Genomic DNA, 15,381 nt, shown 5'->3' on the forward strand with positions numbered 1-15,381 from the left:
ACTAAACTAAAGGATTAGCCATTGGATTCAAGAATCGATGCTCGTTGGAGCTTATGTAAGCTCTGATACCATGTGAAAAATGATAAACTGATTTTCATACCATTCAATGGATGAGCATACCGCCCGACCTAACCCGACCCAATGAATTTTGGATGGATGCGTGACATGTGACGGATAGATACGGGTCCATATTTTTCATTTTCTCGGGTTTGGGTCAGGTCACGAGTAATCCGCCAATTTCATCTGTTCACCCGACCCGCCCGCACCCTCACTTATTTTCCCTCTTTTCCCCCTGTGTTGCTTCTTTTTTTTTTTTTTTTTTCATTTCACGTTTCGTAGCCCTAGGTTCTTCAACATGTCTCTCTCTCTCTCTCTCTCTCAACTCTCAACTCTCTCTCTCTCTCTCTACTACCCAACCCATCGTCGGACGATCTACATACACGGTGTGGGCGATCATCTACACGGCGTCGGTGATCGATCTACACGGCGTCGGCGATCGATCTAGATTCTACACTACTGACTGAGGTATCTCTCTCTCTCTCTCTGCTTTCCTCTTCTTCTCATCTTTTTCTGCTTTCCTCTTCTTCTCTTTTCTTCTCTTCTTCTGATGATCTGAGTCTAATCTGTGTTACACTGACTGTAACTGAACTGAGGTACCTCTCTATCTCTCTCTCTCTCTCCTTCTCCTTCTTCTTCTTCTTCTTCTTCTTCTTAACTGGTTTTTTTTTTTTTTTTTTGTTCCAGTTCTAAACTTCTAAATCTAATCTTTTAGAGTCTAATCTATTATTATTATTTTGTTTTGTTCCAGTTCTAAACACTGAGAAATATTCTTCTGTGCTATATGTTTGATGTGCGTATATTTTTTACACAGGTTGAGCCTGCAAAAAAGACACAAAATGGCAAGCAACAGTCAATAGGGAAGATTATCCACAAAGGTATGAAATGGCAGTAATGAGTTTCTTCTTTATGGCTCTTTATGTGAGCTAATTTGCAATGTGTCACATTTAGGCACTGATAGTGGTAATAAAAGAGCTTCTGGCTCTGCCAATGTTAATCTGCCGTTGAACTTAGAGACCTCCGAATGTAGTTCATGTTGTAGTATGAGACGCCAATGCAGCCTTCAAAGTGATTATGCTCATGCGTCTTCAAGTGGTTAGTTGATTTTTTCTAATGCTACTTCTCTAGTCAAGTTTCTAGTTGTCAACCGACTCATTCAAATCGTGTTTTGGTTCAGATTTGTCTTCAGAAATATCACTAGAACAAAACCATCATGATGCTTCCAGTACATATTAACAATGTTCTTGTTTTTGTCATGAATTTCTATTGTTATCATTTGTCTACTGTGCAAAATTTAGTTAAAATCTTTGTATATAAATTCAGGACTGTGAGGCAAAGTCGGCATCCCAAATGAGCAAATCAGATCTAGACTCTGATGGATTGTTTTCTGCTTTGTATTGTGTCATATTTGTCAGTTGTTAATTGATCATCTAAATATCGACATGCTTTTGGAAATGATCTGAAGGGGCTGTAAGTGCTTTAGATGAACGTATTGGTTCTAGTCCACAACCATCAATTCTAGCTACAACTGGTGGTTCTGGGGAAGGTTAGTTTGTCTAACAGAGAATCTGAATTATATTTGTTTTGGGGAATTTTATAAAGAATAATACATGGTTTTTACCAAATAGTTCCAGTCCTGAGTGAATTTCTCATATTGGTCATTTGCTTATTAACTCTGCTTCTTTGTCCTGCAGCAATTACTTGCCCTTGAGACAAATTTATTCCTTGGTGGCCTTGGTTTCTATTCTATGATCAACATAGAGATATGAGACTGGACATTGCTTCTTTCTATTCTATTTTTGTGAGCAAGGGATTTTTATTTTACTCATGTTCTGTTATTGACATCTCTTGTGAATAGATAAATAAACTTTTTTTTTCCCTTCTTTTTCTGGTGCATTTGAGAATAGTTTTCTTAGATAATATATGTATTTTTTAACAGGAATTATTAGCTCTAGAAGAGAAGATGGGTACTGTGAGCACAGCTCTATCAAAAGAAGCACTATTGAAATGTCTTAAGAGAAGCATCTATCTGCCTACATCTCCTGAGGAAGAAGCCATGAGATGCAATGGGAATGAAGATATCAAATGCAGTATTTGTCAGGTTTTGTTCCTATGAATATAGACTACTATGCTTTCTCATTCGCAAATCTTGAGGTTAGTTTTTTTGTTTTTTGTTGAAAATTTGTAAAATTTCAAACTGCCAAACCAATTCGTATCCATCCGCCAATCCGCCAATCTGCCAAATCCGCATCCGCCGGATTGGCGGACGGATGGCGGATTGGAGATTTCGTGACCGCAACCGATCCGCGCCCACCCCTAACAAATACAAGTGGTTACAACTGACTAGATATCTCTAACAAACTAACAAACTTACTAACTAGATATTTCTAAGCAAACTAGATATTTTCCTTTACTAGTCCCACACATGCATCAGTAGAGTTATCTCCTGGTAGTGATGACTTAATAGTTTCATACTTGCATTGATTACTGATTTTTTTTTTTTTTTTTGAACTCTATTACTGATGTTTATTACAGTATTTCTTACTTGAATGGTAATGATTTTATAAATTTGGGCAACCATAAATTGAGTCTTGAAAGTGGTTCATGTGTCGTAAGTATGATGTAACTAGATTTGATATGTGGGAAATGTGAAAGATAAACTATTGCGGAATTTAGTTAATTTGTGATTTGAAAATTTCATGGTGAAATAGAATAATTAAGCAAACAAATTATGGGCATTGCTAATCTTATCTTTAGGCTCAACTGAATTAAATAATAGATATGCTCTATTGGTCTAGATTGAATTTTGTTAAAAGGTTATTTTGAATATTTTGAAACTCATTTAAAAAAATTAACAATCCCATTTCCTTTGAACAAAAAAAAATAATTTTTTTTTTCTAGGTGATTTTGTTTATAAGTCATTTTGATTTTGATTTTGGATTTTGTTTTTCTATATTGTATTTAAAGAAATACCTTTGTATCTTATTCCATACCTTGTTCAACAAATTTAGATATTACATAGTATTTATATAGACAGATTAACTAACTAACTAACTGTGGTTACACTTAACTAGAGTTCTAACAAATTTTCTCTTGATATGATTAATCTAACTACCTAACTAACTCTGCTGTTATAACTGTGAGCTTTAACAGATGAAGCCATTTTCGGCAGCCGCACGGCCTGCAGCTTTAGTTTCAATTATGGCTTGAACTGTGATTGCACTGTTGTGAGCTGAGCTGTTGTGGATTGAGCTTGATCTTTAGAATCTTGAGCTTGATCACTAGTGGTCTTAACATCCCCCGTCAAGCTGATAGGAGAAGAATGAGCTAGAAGCTTGGTTTGAAGAAATTGAAAACGAGAGATAGAAAGGGGTTTAGTAAGAATATCTGCAAGTTAATCAGATGTGAGAATGTGTTTGATAATCAACTAGTTTGAAGCCACACGCTCTCGAACATAATGATAATCTACTTCAATGTGTTTCTAATGGGTATGGAAAATAGGATTACTAAATAAAGCAATAACAGATAAATCGTCGCACTATAAGGTAGGTGGAACAAAAGGAACATGAAGATCCTTGAGAAGCATACCAAGCCAGCTAAGTTTAGTCGAGGTTTGAGCAAGAGCTCTATACTCAGCTTTAGTGGAAGATCGAGAAATAGTTGGTTGCTTTTTGGTAGACCAAGAAAAGTGCAAAATCCAATTGTAGATCGGCGATCAATAGCATTTCTAGCCCAATCCAAATCAGAGAATGCATTAAGAATGAGAGGGCCTGGTTGAAAATGAAGACCACAATGAAGAGTACCCTTAAGAAATCGCCGCAACCGTTTGACAGCATTGAAATGGCTAACTATAGGATTATGCATGTGTTGACAAGCAAGATCTGGGCGAGTGATGGTGAGATATTGAAGAGCACCAACAAGACTTCTATACAAAGTAGCCTGATCAAAGGGTAGATCTGCTATGGCAGGAATGGGTGATTTAGTAGGCATTAGAGAAGCATAGGCCTTACAGTTAGTCATACCAGCTTTGGCCAAAATATGAGTGGCATACTTGGCTTGATGTAAGAAAAAACCATTAGCAGAGGTTTGAACTGAGATACCCAAGAAATAATGAAGAAGACCCAACTCTTTCATGGAAAAAAACTTTATGCATTTCAGCCACCAAGGAATGAATATAAGATTGATCATTACTAGCAAGCAAAATGTCATCCACATAGATGAGGAGAATGGTGATAGAAGTAGCATTTTTCTTGACAAACAAAGAAGAGGCACAATGGCTTGCCACAAAACCTTGAGACAAGAGAAAAGTAGAAAATGTGGAGAACCAGGCTCGAGGGGCCTGCTTAAGACCATATAAGGCTTTGTGCAATTTACACACTTTAGTAGGATGAGAAGCTACAATGAAACCTAGATGTTGAGTCATATATACCTCTTCATAAAGAACACCACGGAGAAAAGCATTAGAAACATCCATTTGTTTGATTTGCCAACCAAAATGAAGAGCAAGACATAGTAAAATGCGAATGGTAAGTTGTTTAGCTATAGAACTGAAGGTGTCCTGATAGTTTATGCCTTCCTCCTCAAGATAGCCTTTGGCAACCAGCTGGCCTTATATCGACCAATAGAACCATCAGAATTCTTCTTGAGTTTATACACCCACTTACAACTAATGCATTTTTTGTGGAAGGAAGATCAACTGGAGACCAGGTCTGCTTGATTTGAAGAGCTTGAAATTCTTCTGCCATAGCCTTAGTCTAATCCGGAGAGTGAGCAGCTTCCTTATAGGAATTGGACTCAGTAGCAATATAAGTAAGATGAGCAAGAGGAGGAACAGAAACAGACTTAGACCGAGTGACCATAGAATGAGAGTTAACTGGAAAAGATGAAGCAGCTTTTAATAAAGGCAAGTCAATATGAAGAGAAGGAATATGAATGGTATTAGACAGAGAAGTTGTAAAAGAAAAAGGAACTGTAGGTATAGAAGCAACAGAAAGACTATAGATTGCAGATAAGGGAACAGAAATAGGAATTGTATATGGGACAGAGGAAATAAGATCAGCAGGTGGTGCAGAGGCAGACACAACAGGCATAACAGTGGGAACTATGTCAAGCATAGTAGGAGCAGATGGTACAGAGGCAGACACAGCTGGTATAGCAAGAGGAACTAGGTCAGCAGATGGTGAAGAGGTAGACACAACAGGAGCAGATGGAGACTAGAAAAAGAAATGTAAATGAGCAATAGATAGAGCTGGAGCTGAACTAGAAGAAGAAGAAAAAAAAAGAAAACAATTTTCATCAAAGATAACATGTTAGGAAAGGTAGATTTTACCATAAATGGGATTAAGACATCTGTAACCTTTCACTAATGGATGATAACCAATGAAAACACATGAAATAGAGCGAGGTTGAAGCTTATGCTGAGTATAGGGCCTTAACCAAGGATAGCATCGACAACAAAAGTTCTGAGGAAAGAATAGTTTGGAGGAGTTTGAAACAAGACTTCAAAAGGGGTGAGAAATTTAAGCTTAGCAGCAGGTAGGCAATTGATGAGCATTACTGCTGTGGCTAGAGCTTCAAACAAGAGATGTAAAGGTAATGAAGCATGATGCATTAAGGAAATTGTAGTCTCAATGAGGTGCCTGTGCTTACGTTCAGCCATCCCATTCAGAGCTATAGTGTGAGGACATGTAAGATGATGTAAAATGCCTTTGTCTTTGAGAAAAATTTGTAATGCATTTGATAAGTATTCCCCTCCATTATCACTTCTGAGAATTTTAAAAGAAGTAGAAAATTGATTTTCAACTAAGGTTTTGAATTCAAGAAATTTATTGAACACCTCACTCTTGTAAGTTCTAATATAAAGGAAATAACCAAGTGAACTTGCTGAAATCATCAATGAAAACAACATAGCACTTGCAGCCAGATACAGATATAGAAAAAGGGCCCCAAACATCTAAATGAATAAGAGCTAGAGGCTTATTAACAGTGGAATTAGACAAACTAAAGGGTAACCTACATGTCTTAAAGACACACCAATCAGTACCCAAACCAAATGAAGTGTGTGAAGACAAATGAGAAGTGTTAACAATGTGCTGAAGCTTCTTAAATGAGGGATGACCAAGTCTGAGATGCCAATTTGGACTTGGATTGTCTATTGATGTAGGTACAGGTAGGACAGATGTAGGTGCAGGAGTGGTGGAAATAGTACTACTAAAACAAGATCGAGGTTGAGTAGCTGTAGAAGTCATAGAAGTGAATGGAGCATGGTAAGTATGTGGAGCATAATAAAGACCTTGAGAATGATGACCTTTATACAGTATGTTCTTGGTAACTTTGTCCTGAACAAGAAAACCATTAGCATCAAATGTAATAGAACAATTATTATCTGAGACTAACTTATGCATAGAGAGAACGTTAGAAGAGATGTGAAGAACATGGAGAGTATTATGAAGATGAAATGGAAGAGAAGGAGTAGGTAGGAGTCCATTACCAATGTAATGAATAGGAAGAGTATAGAACCATCACCAATGGTAACTTGATCAGTACCTTGATAAGGTTGAGAATCAGAGAGATGGTTTAAGTCATTTGTGATATGACTAGTAGCTGCAGAATCCATATACTAGGTAGGGGGTGAATTCTAAGAAGTAGAAGCAGAGGCCACATGGGCTTTAGGTGTGGATGGCCAAGCTAAAACCTGAAAGCTTTGGTCCATTCGATGCCAACAATCTAAAGCTGTATGATTTTGTTTGCCATAAATCTGACACACAATTCCTGAACCAGTACTTGTTTGAGATGGTTGATATGGTTGGTGTGTTGAAGGAGAATTGTAAAAAATTTTCCTTCTCTGAGGTAACCTCTGAAATATCGGCCACCTCTGAGGGAGGAATGACCTCGAAAACCTCTTCCTCTAGTTTGAGATGGTTGATATGGTTGGTGTGTTGAAGGAGAATTGTAAAAAATTTTCCTTCCTTCTCTGAGGTAACCTCTGAAATATCGGCCACCTCTGAGGGAGGAATGACTGCGAAAACCTCTTCCTCTAGTAGATCCACCTTGATGAGAGTAAGTTTTGTGGTGGCAGCATAGGCAAAAGGAATCTCAGAGGTATGAGACTATTTATTTGTATGTTCAATAAGTATCTCTTCTGGACAAAGTAAGGAACACAAAGTTTCAAGAGTAATACAACCAGTTCTAGCTCGAATAGTGGTCTTAAAAGCATAGTACTCATCTGGAAGGCCATTTAAGATGTATAAAACTATATTTTCATCATCAACAGGTGCACAAGCTAGAGCAAGTTGATCTACTATAGTTTTAAATTCAGTGAGATAAGCATCCATGGTTAATTCTTTCTTAGTGAGTCGACTCATCTTATTTTTGAGTTGATGGATATGAGAACGAGAGAGAGAAGTAAATCGATATTGAAGAGCAATCCATACCTCACATGTTGGTTTACAATGGAAGACAGAAGTGAAGATAACTGGAGAGAGAATGGTTGTAATGCAATTGAGGAGATGTGCATCAATGCACATCCATTTTTCATACTCAGGATTTGAGATCTCTCTGTTCTCAGAGTCAATGATCACAAATAAAGGACAAATTTGTGATCCATATACAAAACCAATGAGATTTGTTGCACGCAATATGTTTTGTAATTGATTCTTCCAAACTATATAATTTGTAGAATCTAACTTCACATTCACAAATGAACTGAGATTTGAGATGAATAAAGAGAGATTAGAAGGAATTGATGGAGACGATGATGAATTTGCCATGGCAAAAGCTTTGAAATCTTCAAAGATCTTTGAAGAAATCGATTTTAGGATTAGTACTCATTAGAGTTTCTAAAACTCTGATACCATAAAGAAAATACCTTTGTATCTTATTCCATACCTTGTGCAACAGATATTACAGAGTATTTATATAGAGAGATTAACTAACTAACTGTGGTTACACTTAACTAGAGTTCTAATGACTTTTCTCTTGATATGATTAATCTAACTACCTAACTAACTCTGCTATTATAACTGTAAGCTTTAGCAGAGGAAGCCATGTCCGGCAGCCGCATGCCCTGCAACTTTAGTTTCAACTGTGGCCTAAACTGTGATTGCACTGTTATGAGCTGACTTGTTGTGGATTGAGCTTGATCTTTAGAATCTTGAGCTTGATTACTAGTGGTCTTAACAGTATTGATGCTCTAATTTATATGTTGTGAATACATATATTTCTATGCATTCAAGTGATGTACCATATATTGTGCACTAAGCTAAATATATATGTAGGTCAAATTGGGAGGAATCATATGCAAAAGCATTTTGAAGAAGCAACTCAAGCATTGAAGTTAGATTTCACTACAACATATAAGAGTTTTAGAGATCAAATGTTTTGGTCTCTAAAAGTGAAATTTTTGTTGTAAAAGATATTTAGGAACTAATTTCCATTGTTATGAGGATAGTGGCTAAAAGGTCATCTTAAAAAGTCAAAAACAAGGCTTTTAGCGACAAAATTTTGAAACTGTCAGTAATAAATAGGCTTTTAGGGACAAAATAATTTGGTCTCAAAATAATTTATCTTTTGAAAAAAGAAAAATTTAGTTCCAAAAGGATAATAATTCGTCACTAATATTCAATTTTTGTTACCAAAAATATAATGACGACATTTTTCGTAACAAAATTATTTAGTCTCTAAAAAATAATGTTGTCCCTAAAATTTTAGTCTCTAAAATATTCGTCTTTTGTAGTGTTTATAAGTGGACATTGTGGCTAGTTGGAAGCTATTGGAAGTTGCCTTTTTTTTAGGTGCTTTATGTAAATATTATTATAAAAATTATTGTTTATTTCCCTTTCTTTTCTTTATTTTTTGAATCTAAAAAAAATGAGAGATTACATTTTTGATAAATTTGTGTATGAGCTCTCTAGTTTTTGGATGTGGAGAAATATATGCTGCTTTGGATGTAATGAGATATGCTTGTGGCGTTGCTGCCTACTAGCGTACTATAGAAAAATCTATCTATCTTTTCTATTTTCGAAGCACTCAAAAAATATGCAGCAACATAACAGGCTACTTTTTCAATTGTTGAAACATCAAAGACTGCTAAAGAAAGGACATGAGTGTTGAAGAAATGAACTATTTTTGTCCTGGTGAAATGCACTTACCAGTTATGATCTAGAGCTCTAAAAATAGAGCTTTAAACAGAATTTTATTGAGTTGGTAGGTTCTAAAAAAAAATTTAAGTCAAAATATCACATTAAGGTAAACTCCACATAACTACCACATCATTAGAATATGCTTTAGAGCTCTTGCTCTAGAGCTTTGAAGCATTTTCATGCACTTATAGCCTTTCATTATTGTTTTCCTTTTTATGTACTTGCTTGCAAATGAATAGAGTTGTGAACAAACTCGAGTTTGATTTCGTTAGACCTCATTCGAATTTGGTTTATTAATTTTTTTTTTACGTTCGAATTCGAGTTCATTAAATTTTTAATAAACAAATCTAAACATATTAAAATTCGGCTCGTAAGCCTGGTTTGTTAACTGACTTGTTTAACATTATTATTTATATATTAAATAATATAAAAAAATATATAAAAAATAAGATAAATATGTTATTTATATATTTAAAAAATATAAATGTAAATAATAGTTAATTATAGATAGTACATTTATATAATAGTGGTGGTAAATATTATTGTTTTGACAAAATATTGACTCTTTTGTATATTTATATATATATATATATATGTATATATTGTGTATATAATTGTATAATCAATTTAGCTGTAACTTTAGTCTCATACGCAAGTATGAATTTATAAATCTTTTGGCTCATTAAGGCTCGTGAACAGAGTCGAGCTTGAGTCAAGCCCAAGCCAACTCGGCTTGAGTTCGGTTCGTTAAATTTTTATTGAGCTCAAGCTCAAGCTTGAACTCGTTAAGATCTTAATAAACAAGCTTAAACATACTAAACCTCGGCTTGGCTCGGCCCGGCTCGTTTGCAGCCCTACTTGCTAATTGTTATTTCTCATGGTTGAGATCAAGGGGTTTTGATTGTTGAAATGATTCAATTTGTTGATTTTTATTTTAAACTTTGGGAAATTATACTTTGCATCTTTGCACTTTATACAAAATCGCACTTTGGTTCCTACACATGAAATCGTGATAGCTAACCCCTTATACTTCTAGTCCAATCTCACTTTGCTTCTTACACATGAAATCATGACAATTAACTCTCTACACTTATGAAATTGTGACAATCAGCTCCCTACACTTTTAATCAACTGTTAATATCTCCCTTTTGTTATTCCATCATAGAAGTCTTTAACTGAAATTAGTAATGTGACAAGCATATGACTATAAAATAAGGGCAAAATAGAAAAATCACTCATATTTCTCGTCTATACACATGTCGTCCTAAAACTTACATCAAATTTTGATTATATTTAGCTATAACAATACGCAAATTATGAACGATTAAAGTTGCTCTTTTTGCTGAATAAAAAAAAATTATAAATGATTAAGAAGATAAATTATGATTTTGCAAAAATTGGAATAATGAAAGTTTGCTTTCCATAGTAACCGATTCTGCGATTCCTCTACTGCAGTTTTTTTTTTTTTTTTTTAAATTTAAAAGCACTATTTTCTTTCCTCATCGTCCTAATTTTTAGTATATAAACACACACACACACACACATTGTATATGACTCACAAGCTTATCACGTGGAACAAAGTATATATTGATGGGAAATGAGAATGATTTTCTTCTCTTGTCCTCATTTCGTAATCACATGTTTGTTACATGATTGGATTTTGTTAAAACTTAAATAATGGAGTAACAGAAGGGGAAAATTGATATTTGATCAGAAGTGCAGGGGGTTGACTGTCAAGATTTTATATGTAGGGACCAAAGTGAGATTTGACTAAAAGTATATGGAATTAACTGTTATGATTTTATGTATAAGAATTAAAATGAGATTTGATATAAAGTGTAAGGATACAAAGTGTAATTTACCCTCTAAAGTTTCTATTGTTTCCATGCTATGCCTTTAGCAGCAATGCCAATGACATACTTTTAAGAGAAAATGCTATTCAGCGTGGATTTAAAAAATAAATTATCATCAGATAAATTTTATAAATATTAATAATTAAATTTTTAATTTTTATAAATATATTTTTTAAAACTAATTGAATTGTAATTTTCTTTACTTTTTTTTCCATGTACTCATTAATTTGTCTTATCATCACTTTTCCCTTTACATTTCAGAGGAAAATGATCATTGCTTATGGCCTCACATTTCCATGCTATTGATGATAAATATACTCATTAAATAGACGATCAATATACTCATTTTAAAGAGACCAACATGAAACTGAATAATTAAGTCACACACACACAAAAAAAAAAAAAAAAAAGATCACCAATCAAATGGCTAATACGATTTGTTCATACATTCTCTAATAAACTACTAATCAATTGGCTGGTGCAATTTGGGTGACTCTATAGGCACAATCCATCGTCATACTTGTGCAATTTGGTTGGATGTGAATAAATTGTGCAATCTATTCAAAGTGGATCTTTTAAGCATTAGATATGTACTATAATTTCACATTCCATTGCACAATACAAATTTGGTCCTCATCAGTTGCATAATTGATTGTAAAATTGTGACGTGTCTAGTGCCTAAGATTCACTATGAATCAATTGTAAACAATATCCAAGAAAATTGTACAAGGAGACGAATTGAAAAGAATGATGAAGCCCATATTTAGAATCAATTTGGACAAAACGTCAACAAAAACTTTCTTCTTCTTCATTGAAGGAGCTAGACGGATCGTAGATGCATCAAACGCGTTCTTTATCAATTGATAACAATGAGAAAGACTTATATGGCACTTAGAAAGGAAGTAGGACTGGGAGGAGTCGGAATGTCTACAGTCCCTTCTAGCATTAATAAAACTTTCTTCATTGAAGGACGGAGCGACGGCTCATCTTGAATGCACCAAAGGCCTACTTTAACCATTCTTTCCAATTTTCTCATGTCCACATCTTCATTACCCACCAGCTTACCAAGTTCCTTGGTCTGAAAGCAATCATAAACCCATTCTTCAAGGACAATTTCTTCCTCGCTAAAACTCAACTCTAAACACTTTCGACAACATATGATCTCCAACAGCATAACCCCGAAACTGTAAACATCTACTTTGACTGTTACTGGTGATTTTCGGTGCCACTCAGGCGCAGCATAACCCCTTGTTCCTCTAATCATTGTGAAAGTTTTTGTTTGGTTCGGCTTCAAAAGCTTTGCCAAGCCAAAGTCAGAGATTTTGGTGCACCCGTGCCCACCAATCAATATATTTTGTGGCTTTATATCACAATGGATGATCTGTGACTCGCACTCTTCATGCAAGTAGAGTATGCCTTTGGCAATGTCAAGAGCAATTCCAATCCTTTCATCCCAATCTGGTCGATTTTCAATTTCGGGTGTGAAAAGGAAATCTGCAAGGGATCCATTACGCATGTACTCGTATACCAAAAGTCTGTTAGGTCCTTCGAGGCAATAACCAATCAGTCGAACTAGGTTCCGATGATGGGTTCTCCCAATTACTCTTATCTCTGTTTGAAATTCTTGTTCACCCTCTGTCAATACTTTGTCTAACCTCTTCACAGCTACATCCTTTTGGTTGTCTGATATGAATCCTTTAAAAACAGTCCCGAACGCGCCTCTACCCAATTCTTGGTTGAACCCATTTGTAACTTGTTCTAATTCTGCAAAAGTAAAAGTTCTTAGAGCAGATTCCTCACACAACTCAACATTCCTTTTTGCAGAATTTTTTTTATATGCCCAAACATGGTTTCTGTACATAAGTACACCTGAAATCGCCAACATCATCAAAGAAAAAACAACAAGTGAAACACCGATGATTAGGATGTCCAGTCTCAACTCTTTCTTTGGTTTCTTGGGTGTATTGTCACTATGAGTCGGAACACCTTCTGTGTTTGTTGAAATAGATTCACCCACCTTGATGAAGGCAACGTTTGAACCATTTAGAAATCGTCTTCCGAATCTCAAAGGAAGCCTTTGCTTTTTGCACTGCTGGTCTTTGTATAGTGCAGCTTCACAGTTACAGTCTTGCAGACAGGCATCTTCACATTCTTTTCTGGAACTCAATTGTAGCACCGAATACGAATCATCATCCCATATAGTATTTTCTAATGGGCTCATCTTGTAATATTTGGTATTGCCGTCCCCATTTGTGAAATTGCAGCTTTTTACAGTGAAATTTCTCCTGCACCCAGAAGCCCAACTACTCGGATTAACAGAAGCAAATCCCGGAAGACATCTACAGTCGGCCTCTGTATCATTTGAAATACAGAACCCATTAAGCCCGCATAGACCTTTAGGATCACACTTATCCGGAGAAGAGTTCCACCAAATGGACCACTTTTCTTTCGGATTGGTACGTCCTAATGAATACACTCTGAAGATTCCGTCCACATCGATTGTCATCCTGTAAATCTTTTCTTCCTTTGTAGGTTCTGCATCAGATAAATTTTTTATATTGGTGGTGCCTGTCGCATTGAGCATGTAGAGATGGCCGTCACCGTCGAGATGCAACGAGCAATTATCTCCATACATATTCGTGCCAGATGCCCAATAAGAATATGGGGCCGTATAAGATGGCGCAGAAACCGGGTATTGGACGAGGTGCCCGTCTTGTTGCATCGAGAGACGAAAAATCCCCGTCGAATAGTTGGTTTCTGAAGCCCTAGAAAACAACTCATGCCCGGCTAACAGAATCTGGCCGGGCAAAATGGTGTCTGTTGGGTGATCAAAACTTTGCCAAATTATGTTGTGATCGGAATTGTAGAGCACGAAGTTGCCCGAATCGAGCATAGATGCATAAGAAGCAGGTTGGGTAAGGTTAGCGATGTCAGTGTCCTGGCTTTGAGGTTGTTGTAGGACGAGCCTTCCATCCCTAGTTAAGACTAAGGTTGCACTGCTTGGGACTGGGGCGTTGTCTCGGTTGGCTGTCCAGACTACAGTCTTCTCTAGAATTCCAGCAAGAAAGACACCGACAGAATAGCCATTGCCTTCTGGGTAGAATCCGAAGGCATACAGACCAGACACTGACAACCATGAGGAGTTGGTGGTAGGGGTTAGAGAGGAACCCGGGGTTATATTTGATTGTCTTTGTTGTTGAGCTTGTACTGTATTTGTATGCAAATGCAATGATACAGAGAGAATTATGAGGAAGAAGATTAAGGTAGTAGCAATAGCCATGGAAGTGAATAATGCTTTTGCTGCTGAACCTTTTTGTTTGATCTCCTACCTTTTTGTTTGATCTCTTAGAAGAAATGCAATGCACAAGTTCTTGTATTTAAAATCCCAGTTTGTACTCTATGTAATAAAAAATGAAAATGTTTCAGGGACGTCAATGTTCAAAGTACTCTATGTAATAAAAAATGAAAATGTTTCAGGGACGTCAATGTTCAAAGTACTCAATGTAATAAAAAATGAAAATGTTTCAGGGACGTCAATGTTCAAAGTACTCTATGTAATAAAAAATGAAAATGTTTCAGGGACGACTAAGTCAATGTTCAAAGTACTCCATGTAATAAAAAATGAAAATGTTTGATTTGAACCGTGGAAAAATTATTTGGTGCTCTTGGGGTATTACATGGTGGTGCTCCTCAGTAATCATAATCCACTATTAGATCTTATTTCTTAATTACTTAACATAAAATTGGCGGACCTCCTTCACCAAATACAATATTATTACCAACCAATAACTTCTCGTTTGTTTGAGTTTATGAAGTCCATTATGACTCATTTCAACAATTTAAATCATTCATTTTGCAAGTTCTTTCGTATATACCATTAATTATTAAAAAAAAAATATTAAGTCAATCCAATTATTTCAACTTTTTATTTTATCTTGTTTGTTTTTTCAAAAAACAAATGAACAACGAGCTTATTTTTGAAATAAGCTATCCATTTGTTTTGAAGGCATAATTGATAAAATAAAAATATTACAATTATCAGATCGACTTAATTTTATTCATTGATGTTATAAACGGAAGGCCTTAGAATGAAATGTTCAAAGTATTGAAACAAAACTTATGGTAGATCCATACTTTATGTCTAATTATTACAAATAAACTTGATATAGAAAAAATAACTATAAAAAAATAAGAGTTCATTACACTTTTCTCCTTTATATTTTAACTCAAATTTTATTTTAATTTTTATAGTTTCAAATTGAATGATTCGTTCCTTACACTTTAAGTGTAATTTTAATTTAGTCTTTTCATCTAAATTGAAGGTTAAAATT

The 15,381-nt window shown here is 35.3% G+C and overlaps 1 protein-coding gene and 1 long non-coding RNA gene across 6 annotated transcripts; one reads left to right on the forward strand and one right to left on the reverse strand.

Moving 5' to 3' along the window:
- Positions 1 to 301: 301 nt before the first annotated feature.
- LOC145801411 (uncharacterized) lies at positions 302 to 8,949 on the forward strand. 5 transcript variants are annotated; one of them, XR_014342844.1, is made up of 6 exons: positions 593 to 653; positions 872 to 935; positions 1,009 to 1,152; positions 1,381 to 1,603; positions 1,752 to 2,211; positions 8,334 to 8,949. It is a non-coding gene; the product is annotated as an uncharacterized LOC145801411 (long non-coding RNA). The 5 variants fall into 5 exon arrangements; XR_014342843.1 differs by having other exon boundaries at positions 1,752 to 2,158; XR_014342845.1 differs by having other exon boundaries at positions 1,752 to 1,858; positions 1,997 to 8,949.
- A 2,887-nt stretch (positions 8,950 to 11,836) lies between these two features.
- Positions 11,837 to 14,468, reverse strand: LOC114272717 (G-type lectin S-receptor-like serine/threonine-protein kinase LECRK1). Its single transcript, XM_028214439.2, has one exon. The coding sequence runs from the start codon at positions 14,328 to 14,330 to the stop codon at positions 11,931 to 11,933; it is 2,400 nt and encodes a 799-aa protein (XP_028070240.2). The 5' UTR covers positions 14,331 to 14,468; the 3' UTR covers positions 11,837 to 11,930.
- Between the last annotated feature and the right edge of the window lie 913 nt (positions 14,469 to 15,381).

This window comes from Camellia sinensis, chromosome 10, assembly GCF_055761805.1.
Source record: "Camellia sinensis isolate YWXY chromosome 10, ASM5576180v1, whole genome shotgun sequence".
NCBI lineage: Eukaryota > Viridiplantae > Streptophyta > Magnoliopsida > Ericales > Theaceae > Camellia > Camellia sinensis.

Bases quoted from the DNA above. Each gene is read 5' to 3' on its own strand.
- LOC114272717 (XM_028214439.2), bottom strand. From the start codon at position 14,330: ATGGCTATTGCTACTACCTTAATCTTCTTCCTCATAATTCTCTCTGTA.